At 48.5% G+C, this 19,331-nt stretch overlaps 2 protein-coding genes across 4 annotated transcripts in view; both read right to left on the bottom strand.

The window, feature by feature from the left end:
* Positions 1-240: 240 nt before the first annotated feature.
* On the bottom strand, positions 241-4,358 carry LOC105567341. Its single transcript, XM_012022143.1, has 3 exons — positions 2,213-4,358; positions 1,074-1,218; positions 241-997 (listed from the first exon to the last, which is right to left on the bottom strand). The coding sequence occupies exons 1-3, from the start codon at positions 2,346-2,348 to the stop codon at positions 862-864; spliced, it is 417 nt and encodes a 138-aa protein (XP_011877533.1). The 5' UTR covers positions 2,349-4,358; the 3' UTR covers positions 241-861.
* A 2,486-nt stretch (positions 4,359-6,844) lies between these two features.
* LOC105567340 (MAP kinase-interacting serine/threonine-protein kinase 1) overlaps positions 6,845-19,331 on the bottom strand; it is a 21,098-nt gene continuing 8,611 nt past the window's right edge. The window contains exons 1-5 of one of the 3 annotated variants that reach the window (XM_012022141.1): positions 18,164-18,180; positions 17,832-17,966; positions 13,618-13,974; positions 12,682-13,252; positions 6,845-12,597 (exon numbers count right to left, since the gene is read on the bottom strand). In XM_012022141.1, the coding sequence (XP_011877531.1) occupies positions 12,141-12,597; positions 12,682-13,252; positions 13,618-13,974; positions 17,832-17,925 (1,479 nt within the window). In that variant the 5' untranslated portion in view covers positions 17,926-17,966; positions 18,164-18,180 and the 3' untranslated portion in view covers positions 6,845-12,140. Of the gene's footprint in view, positions 12,598-12,681; positions 13,253-13,617; positions 13,975-17,831; positions 17,967-18,163; positions 18,181-19,331 lie in introns of those variants that run through there. The other 2 variants (XM_012022140.1, XM_012022142.1) reach the window with 2 other exon arrangements.

Raw genomic sequence — 19,331 nt, 5'->3', positions numbered from 1 at the left:
CGCTCGGCGGCGGCTCGGTCGCCGGCCCGCGCGCGCGTGATTGTCCCGCCGAGCCGGCGACGGCGGCGACGGCGATTGGCCGGCCGCCGGGTGGCGGGAACGCGGCGAGATATCGAAATCGCGCGCGGGAGCGCGCGCTCGCGCGTGCGCGCCGCCGCGCCGGTTCGCGCCTTTTCCATGCCGCGCATGCGCGGGAGACTCGGCCAATTTGGAAATTCTGCTGCGCAAGACTGCCAATCGTAATTTGCGGTTGGTCACAAGTGTTCTAATTTCCTATTTCGACTCACCGTTTGGATCTAGCCGTTCTACGCGGATCCGCGCTTCGACAAGACGTTGTTGAAATGTGACGTGACAATTCCCAGGTAACGTTAATTGTAGTTACTTTCTGTACTTGGCAATTGCGACGAAAAGGAATTCGATACGACACTAATTGTAAGTCGTAGGAGTCTCTCTAGTGCGGTAGATCCAGCTACGTTGGTGAAATTATTTTATTTCACGTCGTTGCGACTTGTGTCCATTTCCATCATCAACTTAGATTAACTTAAAGAATTGAATTAAGAACCAAAGCTAATACACATTGGCAAAGAAGTGGAAGTCGAGTTTCCAAATCAGCTGAGATTACGAGATCTCGCGTTACATATTTGCGTAAACGGTTGAGCTTAGCAAAGCGTCTACCGAGCTCGACGCATTGCAGGCGCTTTGCACGTATCGTCCACGTGCGTACATTTTTACAAACGGGAGCGACACGCTTGTAATAACAAGTATTTCTTGATCAGAACGTTTCGATTTATTAGACGGTTATCACTAAATTACTGTTAATAATGTAGGAGTAAAGCAGCCGAGAAATGACTTGGGTCCCGCTTATTGCTTGAGGCCCTTCAGCTTTCGATCCTCGGCGTAAATTCTCATCTGGAAGCTCACCAGGTCGGACGTTCTCTTGTGAAAGTCAAGCCGCGCGTCCTTCGGGCGTATCCCCTTGTCGTGCCACCAACCGTAACTGAAAATCGTCATAATTAGGGCGGCGGACGGCCGAGAGGATCGACGTGCGGACGCAGGAGAGCGACGGGAATTACGTGTGGCTGGTCAATAGCGGCGACTGGTGTAGCCCCCTCGGGTTCTTATCTTGCTCCGCGGCGAGTCTCTCGAGCGTGTCGCTTACGTCCGCATTTCGCGCGTCCTCGAGTTCCCGCGAGTAGAATTTCGGCGTGACGAAGTCCGCTGCAATTGATTTTTGCACCTCGCGTGCGCATTTATTCGGGTCGCATTACGCGCGGCACGCGGCTTCGCGTCGCGAAAGTCGAGATCGCGAGGCCCCGCGGCCGAACGCCCGTTCCCTCTCGTCCCCCGTCGTGCGACAACGCGGACAGATGCCCGTTTCTACCGACGCGGATTAACTTTGATTTCGGTTTAAATTACTTGTCCCTTTTCCAATTCGCAAAACCAGAAAGGGATACAAAGTTGAACCGAGATTAAGCTGCTTTGGTAGAAACGGGCGAGAGGTAAAATTTCGCGCGGCCGGTCGCGAGTTTATCTCGCGGCAAGACTTGTGACAAGTCCATTTAATTGCAACAGTATTTCTCATTTCAGTATCTCAATTTTGATGCTAACAAAACTGCACGGAGGTCGCTAGACGGAACAAATTCCCACTGGCTGGCGCGTGTATTGTTTCTCAAGGTCTCGGGATCTTATCTCAAATCCGCCGGATGCCCAAACAGCACAGGTATTCGGCGTGAACTCGCAAGGGGATTCACTTTTTAAAGTCCTTTGGTACGTATTCTGAATCCACTTTTATCGACAAAGGCGCCTCTAAGAGTGGCCAATAAGTCTTCTGATTGGCTACAAGCCACTTTTAGAGGCGCCTTTGTCGATAGAAGGGTGCACGTCCCAGGTGGAAAGGTCAATATTCTGGGAGAATGGGGGGACCAGAGTATTGCTCAAAATGACCAATACTATCACCTCCCAGAATATTGACCTTTCCTCCTGGGACACCCTATATAAGCAAGTTCCTCTTTCTCTTTTATATTTTAGGAGACAGAAATGGGGAAAGAGAGTTAATTTCATAATTCGCGAATTCAAAGGAAACTTTTTTCCTCCCCGGTGCTGTCTGGGTGTCCTTGCCGCCGATTCCTCAGCCGGTTCGAATCCGATCACGCGGTTGAGAGGACACTCGTCGGTTCCGAGGCACTCCGAGCGTACGTGGACGATAATGTACCGTTCGCTCTCGACACGCAAGCGTCGGATCTCCCGATCTGCTGGTCCCTCGAGAAACACAGCTTGAACGGCGGCCTCTCCGATCTCTTGGACGTCGCCGGTCTCGAGTCCCGCGAATCCGTTCGCTGCTCGGACATATTATCGGACGCGACGCGATTTCCCTTCTTCTTATTCCCCGACGGTTGTCCGTCCCGCCGTCGTCGAGGATACTCAACTGAGCGTCTTCGCCTGGCGTCGAGTGCCGCGTGCGTGTCCCCGCGACGTGCAGGAACCGCCGTATTTGATCGATATCACCTGCGAAATATACACCGTCAGAAATAAGCGAGCGCAGGTGACATTCTCGAGCCCGGGAGCTTCGCGAGCTTACAGGCCCAATGAGCAAATTGCCCGCGGCATATAGATGAGCGGCACATTTGCTTGTTACAATAAATCCGGCATCATCTGTCCGCGTTAAACTCCCGCTCAGCAGAGGTCTACCGAGATAGGCTGCTTACCCTTTTGGGAACACAGTTGACATCTTTTATAAAAATCGACACGCGTCGCTTTCCATTTGTAATTAATTTAATTCGAACTCAATCAACATTCTTCGCGCGGTATTCATAGTCAAAGCTTGTATTTAAGATCATCTTTAGATACTCCGTAGCCAGTGAAATGCTCCATACGGCATCTTACGATAGCCTTAAGACGGTCTTAAATATAAGATCTATGAATACCGGTTTTCGACTCTACTCGGGAGGAGAGTCGGGCTGTGCTTTTGACCGAAGAACGCATCCACCAGCGGTATTTCGAATCTTTAGAGATTCTATCTTGAGGCTGGTATTCCCTAGTAGCACAATGCATTGGCTAAACCAATGTCGGTTACATTAGAAATGCATTGGCCAATATCGCCCAATGTAAAACCAATATTGGCCACGGAACAAATGGAAATATTGCACGATAATAATTAATATATTGTGCTACTAGGGATTACATTTGTCGTACGACACAATTTTTAAGAACGTTGGTTGGCTGCAGGATAGAAAATTTCGAGACACTCGAGAGTTTTACTATCCCGGAACCAGTCAACATGCCTGAAACATTTATCATACGACAAATGTGATACCACGCCTTAAAGATAGAATCTTTTCTTAGTCTTTCTCTTTAAATCTTCGTCATTGGACTGTGCTCGAGTGTGTTAACGTGCATCGATTCGCGTTCCCCAAAAGCAAAGCAGCCGTATTCTTGACAGTGGACTTTCGACAGAAATGAAACGGAATCTCGCGTAAACATTTAAATGGCTACGAAACGACAGATTCTGCAGCCAATCCGCCATTACGTTCTGTTAACAGGCTCTGTTGTAATTCCGCCAGCTGTTCTATCGGCGGAATTTGCAGCGGGCGCTTTCAAAGTTCTATTCTCGACGGGTGGGACAGCAATTTACAGCGCGAAGCCTCTCCCGCGCGGGGAAGAGATCCGAACCCGATTAATGAAACGAGCGAACGGAGACACGAAAAATAAACGATGACGAAGGGCCGGCAGGCTCGGTGGATCTCGCTTCCTCGCAGAACCGCTCGTGGGCGAAAACGGGTTTCGGCGGAATAACGAGGCCGACACGATTGTTCCATACTAGCCTCTCTCTTTATTTCCGACTTTTTCTCTCTTCATTAATAATTCATATATTCCAATAAAGTACATACGGCTAATAGTGGTTATATATAATCTGGCGCGGCGATATTACAAATCTCTCTCGACTCTCTTCGTTTTCCTCCTATCGACCTTGGGCGCTTCTCTGCCTCCCTATCGTTTAATATTCGCGCCCATCTCTTCGCGCCTACTTGCCAATTAAGTAGCTGCGTACCGACGAATGAAGCACCCGAGAGAAGAGGCGGCCGTTTTCGGAAAACGAACATATCTCTCACTCTCTCACTCTCGCTCTCTCAGTCTCTCTTGTATTTGTCGTGTTCGTTACCTCGTGTAATACAAAAAGCATCCCCCCCCTTCAGAATCCTCGTATTGACTCGCAATAATTATAGGACGTTTACAGCCGTTACATTCTCACCGGGCGATATTCGCGCGCGGCGTCGGTGAGCAAACTCACCTCGTAACGCTTCGTAAAATTCTTGGAAATCAGCCGTCGACGTAACGTTAACGCTAAGGCTGATGGCAGACAACTATCCGTAAGCGCTTACGACTACGTCAGTCTTAAGCGCTTACGGATAGTTGTCTGCCATCAGCCTAACTCGGTTTATACTCCCCCCCCCCCACTCCCCGAGGGTTTATCAGCAAGTATCATCTCTTAAATTTCCGTGCGACCTCGCGCTTCTACGTCGAGAATTCGGAACTGTTTCTCGTGGCAGACGGTGGATACGGCGAGAGATTACGATGTCGCATGTTCGATCGTATCTCGATCGCCGATACCGCCGATATAGCGTATCGTCATTGCGTAATCGAAGAATACGTTGGGGCTCGAGGATCGTGACGACACGCAAACACTCTCTCTTTCTCTCTCTCTCCCTCTTTCCATAGAATAGTTTCAAGATTTAACAACGGATTCTCGTCAATCCCGAAACCGCGTAACTGCAATTAAATATCGGAAGAGGTCAACAAGGTAAATTCTTACGCGATTCGCTCCGGGGCTGATTGATATACACGCGCGCAATCACACAGGACGAGTTTTCCTTAAGACTCTATCACGAAGAGCGCGTCCTTATAGAAAAATACTCGAGACCCCCTCGGGGATACCGGATTTAAGCCTCACGGATCGTTTTGCCACGCGGCGGAAAGCACTTTGCGATCGGCAATGCGTTTCATCGAAATCGGGAGGCGCGTTCTCTTCGCCGATCCGTGTTTTTTTCTTTTTATCATCCGATTGTATCCAATTCGCGGCTCAGTATCCTTAGAGGTGACGTGATATTTTTCTACAGGACATGACCGATTCGAAGATATCCCTCAGCTTTCAATGGAGCTGTTCGTTGTCGACCGAGGCTAGTAAAACGCGATCGCGACTCTCCGTTCAGTTCGAAGGCGGGTGGGGGATAAATCGACATCGTTTTCTTTCGCGGAGGAAACGAGTCGACGCTTTAATAACTACAAATCGGTCAGACGTACAGTCGAATCTCCGTATTCTCGACGAGTTAGGATCGCGCAGCCTCCTTAAACTTTGTCTCCAGGTTTTGGCAATTTTAAACATACGCGCGAAATGTGTTTGCGATTAATTCGGTGTAAGAAGGCAAATGAAAAGCGAGACAGCGTTATTTCGTGAATCTCGAAAAATCCGAGCCGAACTGAACTGAAGAAAATCAAGTTCACGGACCCAGAGCGCAGGCGAACGTTATGAGCTCAAAGAGGATTCACTTTTTAAAATTCTTTCCCAGTCAGCGTAATCTGTTCGAAAGGAAAACGAATTCCTTTCGTATCTGAGAATTAGCTGTAGAATTGATAATGTAAAAGCGAATTCTTTTTGAACTCTTAAGATCGTTTTAAAAAGATCATAATCCGGGAACTGAGAATTCTTTTTAACTCTTAAGAACGTTTTCGGGACGAAGATGGAATGAAAAAAGAAAATTCGAAGGGAATTCTTTTCGGATTCTCCGTGCCATCCGGGGAAGTCTGGACTTGGTATTTGAAAACAGCGGCGAGGGTCGGAATAGAGAGGTCCGACTGTATTTCCGTGCGGTCGCCTTCGTCGACGCAGCGGGGTCTTTTTTTTTCGTAAAAAGCGCGAGAAGAGCGTCGGCGATTTCTCAGAGCAGAGCTGCGCCGTGAGAGAAAGAGCGTTTGGCGAACCGCCGAGGCTCCTCACACTCGTCACGTGGCTACCACCCCGCTTCTGTATTTTATTTTATTTATTTCTTTTAACACGACGGTTAAAGGGCTGCAATTTGTACTCGTATATACGCTTGTGGCCGACTTGAACGTCGACGCGCAAGGACGGCGTTGCACGTACGAAATTAAATACGATCTCCTGGTGATCTCCCGCTGCCCGGAACCGCGACCATGTCGAATGCATCCCGGGAAATCTGGAAATCCCGCCGAGAAGCGCTGCATTAGAACAAACGCAAGCGCAACAACTTTCCGCGTTTCTTTCGACGATCTCGTAGATTCTTTTCTTTATTTTTTTAGTTAAGTACACGAATCTCTCTTTCTCTCTCTCAGCTACTCTCTATAAATAAATTTCTTCGACATGGACACGATTTTACACAAAGCTAAGGGCTTCCTCTCTAAGTTAACTTGGTACGTCTTCGCGAGTGAGATCATGAGACGTTAACGTTCTCGGATTACTATAAAATTCTAGAGATTCCGATGGGGTGATATATTCTGTTCCGGGCTGACTATCGCCCTTCGCAGCTCGTATCGCATGCCATTTATCGATGAAACCGGGCGTCCGGGAATTAACATCGACATTCCAGTCGCATGCTCGCCTGTGCTTCGCTCGACAACCGTGATCTCTCTAAAATCAGGATGGAACGAGATGAATGTCACCGGGTGCGCTCACGATTGTGAAACAATGATGCGGACACGCCGGGCGATTCGAGAGAAAATAAACGTGATGTCGAGGGATATGCGAGTGTGTGTATATGCACGTACGTATGTGTGTGTGTATTTTTTGTGTGTACATGTCAAAGGAGAGAATGTAATAAAATGTCCCTTAACATTTCACTTAAAAAATATACATTTTAATGATCAATCGTGTGAGGAATTAATGACAAATCAGATTTTTCTTTTTCATCCAATCACGCCACTTGCCGGCCTGCAATCAGATTCGCGGATAATTGCTCGAGCCAAGAATTGCCGCGCGTGGATCGAATCGAATCGATTCGAATTTACGAGCGCACTTCCCGCTCCTTCGGACGATCGTACGCGTTGATCAAAAGTCGCGAAGTGATTAACATGTCTTGTTATACAGGTATAAGGTATTTTTGTACGTTCGTAATCCAGTCTCAACATTTACATGTTTCTCGCGCTAGGGTAACTAACGCGCGCCACTTAAAATACGGATAAAAGTACGTACGAGAAATTAGCGCCTCCGTGCTCACGATATATGTATATGTATATGCTTTTTTCTTTAGAATCTGATGTCGCCCATTCGGAGATAATCCAAGAGGGACGACGTTGACACGAGCGTTTCAAATTAAATGACTTGTGTGATTGAATCTCGCGGTAAAATCGAAAAGACATCTCGGGGTTTGATATTCTTTCCCTTGAAAAGAAAGAAAGAAGGCATGTCGAATATCGCAGTTTTGAAAATTGTACGTGAGCACGTTGTTAAGCGGACTTCAGCCCTGTTCTCGAACGTTTTCTCTCTCTCTCTCTCTCACACACTCTCTCTCTCTTGCTCGTTCGCTTTCTCTCTTTTACTCTCACAAAACTGAAGAACGACTTCGGTTTACAAAACCTCTAATACTAAGCAGTAAGATATCGCACCAAACGCAAGGAACAAGAGAGAGGCCATCGCATCCCCCGACGTCTCTCCCGGACATTTTCAATCGGAATCTACGGAGGACGGTCCCGGGAATGCGATACGGCCGCCCCCTCCTTTCTTCGCAATCAAGCTCCGTTTCCTCAACCGTGTCAAAAAAATATATCGTATATGTTCTACATACAAGTGGGTATGAAAAATAAAAAATATTTTTTGGCCATTTTTCTCGTTTTATAACAATTTTTTTGGGACGCGTGGAAACAGGGATTGTGGAGGAGCAGGGGAAGGAGGAGGAGGAGTAGGAGGGTTTACAGGGCTCGGCTGATTCGGAGAGGAATGTTTCAATTTCGGAGAAGAGGAGATAGAGGGAGGAGAGGAGGGACGGAGACGAGGGATGGTGGCCGGACTCGGGGAGCCGTGAAAACGTGGAGGGACGTGCGTTGCGCTTTGTGGGAAGGGCGAGAAGGAGGGAGGAAAGATTGGATAGGATGAAAACCGGGGAGCACTACCTATCAATCTAGCTCCTTTAGGATATAGGCACTATAGCTACGAGATAAATCTTATTTACATTCTCCAGTTTTCTCTCACTGTCCCACCTTCGTTCGATATACCTACTACGATTACAAGAATAAGAAAAGTGATGGAAAATCAGCTCTTGTCGAGTCGCCGCGCACTCTTAGCTTCTCCCACCATCCCCGAACAAAGAACTGAATAGTTCGACGAGACCGAGGTTCGCAGGTGACCTCGGTGATCTCGAACACAGTACAGCCTGTGCTTGAAAAATATCCGATTTTTCTCTCTCTCTGAGATAGAACGGAGGATACGCCCGCTCGTCGTACTTTTGATAACACACCTCCTTTCATCTTCTCGCGCGCAAAAAAAAAATAGAAAGGGGAAGATGCGCATCCCTCGTGAAGATATGTGTCAACCGCGCGGATACCACCCCTCGATAAGCGGATTTCACGACGGGACGAGACCCGACGAAGAGTGTGCGGATAAGATGAGAGGAACGGGATGCGTACCACTTAAAAATGTATATGACACGTGACGATTATTTTTCTTCCGTTTTTCGCGCATTTTTTTTTCTTGAAAAAGTGTAACGAAAATCTCTCACCGCCTCTTTCCCTCCCCCCCCCCCCCTGCCGCATCGTGACTCCTCCTCCGTATTTATACCCGCGCCACGCGGCGTTGGCACGACGCGAAAAACACACACCGACGTCTCCCAACTCCATACACGCCTCTCTCACATTAGCTCGCCCCACTCGGGGCGAAGAGACTTATCAACGCTTACTGTGTACTACAGGGAAGAAAATGAGAATGATAATGTCTCCGCGTTTCGCATGTACAGCCGACCGCCGCGCCATACCGATGGGTTCAGTGTTATGGTCCAGCCACTGCACAAGAAGCGCGTTATCACAATGCCAATCTTCAATCGAAAACAATTACCGCCGGCCGCATTTAACTGACGTGAAATGGGGCGAACGAAAGTACGATCCACTCGCGGGAACGGTACAAGGTGGTGAGATGCGTGTAAAAGGGATAAAAATAAGCAACGATCTGACAATCGGTATGGCTCAGCGGTACAAACTTACGCTACAAACTTACGACAAGGTGTTGGGTTTTCTCTTAAAGGCTAGTAATTAATTTCTGCCACGCGCTTCCTCTTCACGCTTGCAAACACACGCACGCATACAAACACACTCACACACACACGCACGCGTGCATGCACACACGTCACATTTATACTCGCACTGTATTATACAATCTTAAATTCGTTACGCTTACAGATCTGTGTATTATGGCCATTTGTATATTTTTTCTTTTCCTTTTATATTTTTTTTCCTTACGCACCTCACTCTTTCACGTCCTCTTATGTTGTATATTCTTTTTCCTTAAAAAAGAAAAAAGAGCATTCACTTTTTTACACACACACACACACACACACACATACACACATTCGAGCCTATATTGATACTTTACCAAAAACGCACGATCGACACAAGAAAAATCCCTTCGTTTCTCGACCCGGTAGAAGAGACAATGAATAATTTCGCAGCTTTTCTAAGCGGCACGCTCAATTGTTTAATGTGTAATGTGGGTACCGTATGGAACTTGGCGCAAGACAAATTAAGAAAGACAAGCGGGAAAAATTAACCTTTTTGTATGATAGAAATATAATTTCGTGTTACAGCTGATCAAGGAACAACGCGAAAAGTTGTTTAGTCTTGCGCAAAGAGGCCGATAAATATATTAATCTTCCAATATTCCCTCTTAAGAGAGCTCGCATTATATATTGCTTTCCGTATCTCTACACACCGTAGCTTCTCTTTTATTTACACGGACTCTCATATATATATATATATATATATTTATATATATTTATATAATCTCATCCACGCGCGCTATAAACTCTAACTCTTTACCTTATCGGTACTTACAAAGTACAAAGAAGACAGAGGTTGACAAAAGCCATATCCGCCGTATATGCTACAGCAAGCGAATGACTTTCTAAGAAAGTTTCCAATGATGCAATTACAACGTACAAACGCATGTTACACTCGCAGCCCTCCGGAGTCACGCGTCTTCTACGCGGAAGATCCCGGAATCCCAATGCCAACGATCCTGATGTCGATTCCGGAGGGACTGCACTTTGTATATCTTACAGATAGCTTCTTCACATTCTCTCATCCTCGCCGCTTTCAAATTGTACGAGTATAGAATACCGTGCGCAGCGGTCTCCCAGCTGCCCTGAGTAAAATCTGTCCAACCCCATCAAGACGTGAATGAAACAAAATTTCTTTGTATCTCTTTCATTTCCCCCCCTAAAATGTATCGATAAAATATGAAATGATCGATAGTTGACTTCTGTTCGAACCAAACTTGTTTCGCAGATTTTCGTGCACAATTATGGAATCAAGTTATAGTAAGGACAAACAATTTGTACGAAGATATAAAGTATTATCGTGGGCGTGCTGGCGTTAAAATAATTTTTGGTCGATAAAACTCTACAAAAGTACTCAACATGTAAATCAATAAACGATACCCCGTTAATTTAACAATAGAGAAACTTGAAACGAGCTAGCCACTTTCTCTTTTTTGATCCACTTTCGCGTAAACTTCATTCAAATGTTGCTTTGAAATCTTGCCGACTTACGATCTATCGCGTTTTCTATTAAATCTAATATGAGCAAACTGATCTGCACCTGTGGGCCGAGACGCGCTCACCCCCCTCCGTTTGCTCCAATTCGAGGATATATTATGGCTCGAACGTACATGAAACAATATCAAAAAAGCAATAAAAGGAACATCTTTTTCGCCTTACGTCGGTTGCGTCTGTAGATCTTTTTTCTTTTTTTTCCTGTTTTTTCAATTTAAAGAATTCAGCGAACAAAAAAAAATAAAAATAATATTTACGTAATAGGACATTCGTGCGCGTCCAAGCGCGCACGAACTATCACGATCACGAGGGTCTTTACTTTCCTTCTTCCTCCTTCCCTTTCCTTCCGAACTGCCCTACACACAACGCGCGCACGTGTCGTAACGTACACACTGCCACGTAGCGAAGGAACAAGACCACCGTCAACGTCAGTTGACGCAGGCAACGTGCTATTCCGAATCGTGTTCGGGATGCCTATCCACAAAGTCGATTCACTTTGCACAACACGATGTTCGGCGTGCGAATGAACGGAATATTCAAATGTACGTCGGTATGTATATCCGCGGATGAAAATGTTCCGACGCGCGTGTTGTGTAGCTATCTCTGTACAATATGCAACATATGGCTGCGTGAATAACAGATTACACGCAGCGGGGGTAACAGCGTTCGATGAGAGTCAGGCATGCTTTTATTTCCAAGTGACACGAGAAAGGAATTTACTCGCGCGCGGAGCGAAACGTCGATGATCGAAGTCAAACCGCGGTATAATTATCTCCCTCCCTGCTCCGATTATGTGACGAGTGTAGTCCTCGTGTACCGCGACCGGGTACACTTCGATGCGATTTACATTATTTTATTACGATTAAGATTTATATTCTAAACGGAAATCTCTATAAATCCCTTATTTTATATTTTATACATTTTTTTCCGTACATTATATTAATAGTTACATCATTTAAGTGTCTCGGTAACTATCGCGTTACCAATTATTTTGAAATTAATTCCAAGAGCGAAGAGACATCTTTCATTGGAAATAAAAACAAACCTGGTTGCCATCCAACTGCCTGTTAGAAAGGAAAGTTTAAAACAAAAGAGACTTACAACTATATTGAGAAAAAAAGAAGATAACGACGATGTTCTTTCTGTTGGATTACTTTTCGCGGCGAAATACTTTTCGATTATTATCGCTGTCGTCACTATCGTAAATGATTGAGCCTGTTCTCATTATCCGCGCAGAATCAGAGACTCGACTTATGCTACGTTAGCTTCCTAAGCCATTGGAAAAGGTATTGTACATCGTTCGCGTTTTCATGTAGCTACAAAGAGACAAGTGATACTGTAGCGAGAAGAAGTGATCGGTTCTACAGCGACCTCTCAGCCACTCGGAGACGCAATCACCGCTTTGCCGGTCTGACGTTCGAGCAGGTCCGAGCGTGCCTTCAAACGGCGCTGCATCAGACGACTCTCGGTCGGCGGCGACAGCCCGAACCAATTCTGCAGCGAGTCCTTACCGATGACGCGGTTCTTGCCGATGATCTTGGGGTCGTTGAGATCGACGCTGGAGCGCACGGAGCAAGACTTTGGCCGTGTGCCGTCGAACTCGCTAGAAGAATGCGTCGTCAAGTGCTTGCTATTCTCGGACAGCTCGCTGCTGGAGTCGGACATGTGACCGTACGGATGGTTGTCGTCGTCGGTCGATGACGTCGACAGTCTAGGCTCCCGGTTCTCCGCCAGCTCCTCGAGATTTAGAGAGAAATGCTGAAGTACCACACGATTCACAGCCATTGCAGACTCAGCGAACGCTGAGAGTTCTCTAGCGGAGTTGTTCCTCCTGGAGATAAACGTAACGAATGTGTTACACACGCAAACGAAGGAGATGGAGAACGCGAGAGACGCAACGGGTGTAAACGCCTACCTTATGATATGAGGCGTGGTAAGCGATCGATCACCAGTTTCGACGGAAGTCGGCCCGGGATTGATCCAGGGATGTTTCAAAATACTATCGGCGCTGAGCCTCTGGTGGGCCTCCTTGACGAGCAAGCCTCTGATCAAGTCTTTCGCGTCCTCGGAGATGCATCTCCACTCCTTGTCAGGGAACTCGTATCTGCCTTCCTGAATACTGGTGAAGAGCAACTCCTGACAGGCCTGACAATTCTCTCCCCTGCCCCAGCCGCAATCGGTGCCGCAGTTGCCGTAGAAAGGCGGATAACCGCAGAGGAGAATGTACATAATGACGCCGAGGCTCCAGAGATCGCAGCGTTTGTCGTAATAATTGGCCTCGCCGATGAATGCCTCGACCACTTCCGGCGCCATAAACTCGGCGCTGCCCACCGGTGTCAAAAGTTGCGGCGTTGCCACGGGACTAGACAGCGAGTTGTTGAACTTGATACCTGATCCAAGATCGAAGTCGCACACCTTGATCGGCGTCAGCTTGTCCGGATACACGCACAAGAGGTTCTCGGGCTTGAGATCTCTATGAGCAATACCTGAACATACGAGACGTATATGTCAAGTACAAAAATGTAAATATTGTCGTCGATTCCTCGACGATTCTCATCGGGAATACGTGGCTCCGTAGTAAAAGCGGTCGACTCGTAGTCGGAAGATCTCGAGTTCGATCCCGATGCACGTTACGAGAATCTCGGACCCGACTTTTCATTATCTGGTTAACTGTTAATCACAAGCTAGTCGACTAGCTTTCTTTAGATTGTTATCTAAAAAGTGACAGAGAATTGATTAGCCTCCGGTTAACAGTTGACCAGAAAATGAAAAACCGGGCCCCGGAGAGCGAAGAGATCTCGAGTGAAACACAGATACGAGACGAATGGTGCTCGACCTATCTCGAAGTTACCTTTCTTGTGAAGGAAGTCGAGCGCGCTCGCAATCTCTTTGACGATCTGGCTCGCCTCCCTCTCGGTGAAGTGAATCCGCTCCTGAATCCTGTTCAACAGCTGCCCGCCGTTGATCTTCTCAAACACAAGATAGAACTTCTCCTCGTCCTCGAAGAACTCGATCAGCTGTATGATGTTCGGGTGGCCCTGGCAATGGTGGAACGTCTCGACCTCCTTGAACACCCTGGCGCGCGCGTGCCCGGGGATCTTGTCGATGATCTTCACGGCGTACTCAAGGTCCGTGTAGAGGGACGTGCAGGTCTGGACCGAGGCGTAAGCGCCCTCCCCAAGAACTTCTCCGGTCAGTTTGTACAGTTCTGCAACAGCAACGTCAGATTCTGCGTCACGCACTCGTCTCTCGACCAAACTCCCTCGATCGTCGGGCGCTTCAATCGGCACGCATTCTCGAGGGAAGAAGAGCGACGAAAATGAAAAGCCAAAAGCGCTCGACGCTCTCGTTTCGTACAGCTCACGTATTCTCACGTCTACCGTGACGTTGCGAATGTAGCAAGCCACAATGTGCTCTTTGTGTCTGGAAACATTATGTTTTGCTATGCCGACAAATACGTTTCAAAAATATGAGTTGGCAAATTGTTCATTGCACAACATTTTTAAGCGTTTCGAGTTGCTTGTATAAGATAGAATGCTTCTAGGCGCAAAAAGCACGTTATGCAGAAAAAAAAAGAGTATCGGATCAACTCTTGTATACTCAAATTAACGCGCTCATTGTTTTATATGCGCAACGATATATGCAAACGAAGTTTTCCTTCCTTTAACGCAATATAATCTCACTTCAAGATTGTCACGGTGAAACTAAGGATATTTTCAAAAGAAGAATATTCTTTTTTCTATGTAGGGCTCGAGCCTCTCCGAGCACGCTGGAGATATACGTGGGACGTTTAAAACATGTAAAAATGTCAATGGAAGTAATTTTGTCCGAGGAAACGTGGCTCGAGGTTCTGGAGAGCGTCTGGAGAAAATTGCAAAAACGCGTCGACAATGACGAAGAAGCGGAGACTCTTTGGAGACAAGATACATTGGTCGCGCCACGTTATCTCGCGCTATCAGTTCCGCTTCTCTAAACGAGTTACTCTCACACGTGCGCGAACACTTTCCAAGCATCCTGTGTCCCATCTTATCTCGCGACTACCGATAAAAATGCCCAAACTCGTGTTTTTTTTTGCCGACTAATTAATTATCGCCTAATCCGTTAATCTTTTAACGCGCTCGGACATTTACCGATGTCCGTCGGGCGTAATTTCTGAGTCACGAGGTCCCGAGATATCCGCGGCATTTCTGGAGCCCAGGCGTACACCCGCGTCCGAAGATTGCGAAACTCGTGGACGCGACAAGACCCCGCGAGCGTACGCCGTTCGCCGCGATGAATCGATGCGCCACGCGAGCACGCGATTGGCGATTACGTCGCGCGCGGTATCGCGTTGTCATTGCAATGACGAGAGGGGACCTAGCATCGAGAACGAATCGATCGGGGCGCGCTCGAGAGCCGCCGCGTTAGGGACGCTTTCCTCGGCGATCGGCGCCGAGGCGCCTTTCCTCTCTCAGCTCTCGATTTCCCGGAGTCCACGCGAGACTAGTTTTCCCATCAACCTCGCCTCGCGTCGCGTATCTCCGAATACTCGGTACCTCCGAGAGTCATCGAAAGAGAAACGACGTCCCGGTTTTTTCGACGCCGGGCATTTGTATCGCGTTCGAACGCGGTTGCTCGTTACGCTCGACAGGCCCAATTATCTCCGGTTTAAACCTCGAACGCGCGCGCGCGCGCGCGCGTGGCGCGTTCGTGTACGAGTTGCGCGAGTGTGCGCGTCCTGCTCTAACGGCCAGGCAATGTCAAGGTCGAGAGGGGGTGGCCGAGATCGTAGCGTGGAACTACGACGCACGTACACCGAATTTACCCTCTCTCTCGGAAGTCCGCGCGCGTCAGGCTACAACGCCGCCGGCTCCTTTCCTCCTTTCCATCCTTGCCCCGCGCGACCCTCCCCCGCGCGGCCTCATCCCTACCGCGCTCTCGCGAGCGCCTGACGTTGCTCCGCTCGTCTCCCTCTTCCCTCGCTCGCCCGCTCCGATGTTTGCACGTCAGGATGCGGCGCGCATGGGCAGCGTCGCTCAGCGCCTAGCAACCGCGGGGCCGATAATACGCCGCCCCGCGTCTTTACGTCGTTCTGCGCCAATTTTAACGACGGCCCGGTCGAAAATAGCGCCGCGCAAATCGCGCGATCATCGACCCACTCGCAATTAGCGGCGAAGAGGCGCGCGATCCCGTCGGTCGCCCCGTCAGCGACGCATCCTCGAGGAGGACCGTCCTCTCTCGATCCTCTTCGCGATTCGTGGCCGGACTCTCTCTCTCTCTCTTTATATATGTTTCATGTTGTTACTGAATTATCTTAACCCTTATATTATCATATCTTTCTTCTATTTACTGAGTCATGTATAATCTAAACATTAAATGCATTAGCCTAGCTTATTGTTTGCCATGTAAAAGTGTCTATACGCTTGAGGGGACTTGTCCCAGAGTATATAATGATGATTCTGATTCTCTCTCTCTCTATCGCGCGACAATTTCACGCGCACGTTCGGCGGACTCCGGCGAAGCGTTCCATCGACTTTAGTGCGCGCTATAGCACGTACACGGTCCTAGAGCGGAGTGGAAGCTTCTCGAAGCCAAGCGCGAATCGATCACGTGGAGTGACGCAACCGGCCGAGATTGCGAACTTGATTCGTCGCGTTTACACGAAAGGAGATCGGTATTTTTTACGAACTCGGGATCCTACACGGCGTCTCGGCGGACCACCGAGACGTAAACATCGGACAATAAGTTACACTTGTCTCCGATGAGAGGAGTCGATTCGAGTCTAGCCCGAACTATTTAGGCGACGCTACTTTCGTACGTTACGTTGTTTCCCAAAGTTCGGTCTTCAATTCTGCTTTTCATATACACGGAGAGAACTTTCTCTTAAAATTGATCCTGAAAATCGTGGGACAACACACCGCCTTTCGAAGACTTTTATGAGTTTCTTGAAATTCTACCATACATTTCACTAGTAAACATGTACGGTAAAATTTCGAAACGCCCTCATAAAGCTCTTCGAAACGCCATGTAGTCTTACGATTACATGATTTTCAGAATAAGTTTGGAGGAAAAAATTATCTCCGCGTATGATACCATATTTACTACAATTTTTCGTTATTCTTTCATCCGCTGATGAAACGACCAAGTGTGATCGAAAACGACAAGGAATTTTCACAATTTCGTTCTGTTCTGCTAAACTCGGTTATTCGATCAATCGGGCCAAGAGGATTAATTATCCCGCGCGTACTGAAACACCGATCGATTTATTTGTAAACAATTTCGCGCGGCGCAATTAATCGTCATTTACAAAGCGCGGTACTAAAACGCGAATCGTCCTCGGGTGCTCCGAGGGTCTCGAAAACACGAATTCGTGGGCTCTCCGTGGGCCGCGCCGTATCGATCGAGCGAGCGGCTCCGTGGCCGAATAACCGAATATCCGGCAGCTGCGCAGCCGGGATTAATTCCGATCTCGCGTTCCTCGCGTCGCCAACCAGTTTACCAGCCCCAGGGGGGTGCAAAAACCGCGCCGCCTCGGGGGATCGTAAATACCGACGTTTCTTCTCTCGCCCGATTACGTCAACGGTGTACAAAACGACGTACTCGCGAATAGCGAGAAAAGCGAGGAGGAAGGAGAAAGAGGGGGACGAAAAGGAGAAGACCCCCGGCATTGTTTCACTCCGGTCTGCTTTTCCCGGCCTCGAGGAACCCGGCGGGAGAAATGGAGGGCGAGGGTAAGGAGCGAACTTCCGGTGTTTATAAACAAGCGGCGCGCGAAATTCCAGGCCGCCTGCGCGATCGATTATCGCCCACCCCTTCTTCTCGCCGCGGGGGGGCGCGAGTCTCTTGAGCGTCCCGAACTTGTCCAAGGTCACACATTACCTACGAAGGACTGCGAGTCACTGATGCAAGATGGAAAGAGCGAAAGAGAAGAAACGGCCGTTTTATTCGACTTCCGTTCGCACCCCCTCCTCTCTCTCTCTCTCTCTTTCCATCCCATCTTGCAAATCTGTTCGCGGCCAACGCCAAGCGTTGGCTCTCCCTCGCACACCCTCTCTCGTGATCGGCGCCGATCTCTGCCGAATTTACCTTGGAAACAGGAGGACACCACGGAGGAGCCGGAGCGTCTCTTCCTGCGTCTCTTGCGTCTCGCCTCCTCCTGACGGGCCTGCACCGCGCTCATGGACTCCCCCGTCGAGGCTACGTCCCGGCAGGTGCCATCGCCTGAAACAAACGCACGGCGTTTAATATTAACCCGAGCCTCTCGCGATCAACCTTTAATCGCGCTTGAAAAAAAAAACAACCCCCTCCACAAACTTAATTTGTCGCTTAATCTATGCTAATTCCTTGCGAACACGTTACGTGGCGCAGTTGCGTGCGACCAAGTAAAGTTTAATTAATTAAAGGTTAACTCGGCGCACCTCTCGTCAGCGCGTCTCCTCCGCGGATGGAAACTTTAACGAACTTTCATTGTCGGATAAATTTGCACTTCGCATCGTAGAGTCTCCTACTAATCTAGCTCACGCCTTCTGCTTCTCGCGCGATTAACGCGAACCGAAGACTATGACCCGAATGACGGGACAAAGGCGGCGCGGTCTAAAAATACCGGGTAAAGTAATTTTTCAGCGTGAATATGCATGGCGCGGAGCAAAGCGGAGCGTCTCTGAAGACGCGGTTGCGCAACGCGGCGACGTTTATTCGCGGACAAAGTGGCTCTCCCGTGGCGGCCTGCGCCACACGTGACGGACTCGCGTCTCGCGCTATCGCCGTTTATTACTTGCGCGGCTCTTATCGACGTCCCGGTATCATCGCGGCCGTTAGTCATCCGCTCGAGTCCGCCGCTCGTTGCCGCGGACGATAATTTTCGTCGCCGGACGCGAGCGTCGTCTCACGACCCGGTCGGTCGCATTAATTAACGCGACAACAAAAATTAATCCGGCGGCTCGTTGAGGAAAAAAAAAGAGCAATGAGAACGAGCCGGTACGAAAAAAGATTCCCGCGCAACCGAAGGAGGGAGCACCGCATTCATCGGGATACGCGGCGCCTTTATGAATAAACCGTACTCTCATTAGTCCAAGGTTTAAAATAATGCCCGCGCGCCGTTATAATTATCGCCCGGTAGACGTTGACGTGTCGGCCGGCTATTTCCACCGTGTCATAAAATTATCGCGCCGCGCGCGTTTTCACGTGCCGGTCACCGCGCGGCTCGGTCATCTCGGCATGGAAATGGTTTCCGAAAGGAATTATTCTCCCTTTCCCCTAGAAAGCACCATAGAAATCCAGGATAGTAATTGAACGATTCCGAACGTTTTCGTGACAGGTACAGTGATGGGCAGAATAGTCGCGACACTGTCTTTCTAAACGAGGAACTTAGGAACGCGCGCTTCAGGTTTATGTCCCAAAACATTTTTTCTGCGAGGAAAATTTTACTCCAGAAATAGATCAAAAACGCACAAAATGGTATCGGAGTGGCCGTCGAGTAAAATATTCCTCCTCTACCTCGACCGAGACGTCCGCGAAGCTAATCCTACTTTTTCAAAATTTATCAAGCCTTGTGTCCACGATCCAAGAACTGCGCTCAAGTTCTAG

This window comes from Vollenhovia emeryi, unplaced genomic scaffold, assembly GCF_000949405.1.
Source record: "Vollenhovia emeryi isolate VEMERY1.0 unplaced genomic scaffold, V.emery_V1.0 DF939138.1, whole genome shotgun sequence".
Classification (NCBI taxonomy): Eukaryota; Metazoa; Arthropoda; class Insecta; order Hymenoptera; family Formicidae; genus Vollenhovia; species Vollenhovia emeryi.
This window is presented reverse-complemented; position numbering and strand designations above follow the sequence as displayed.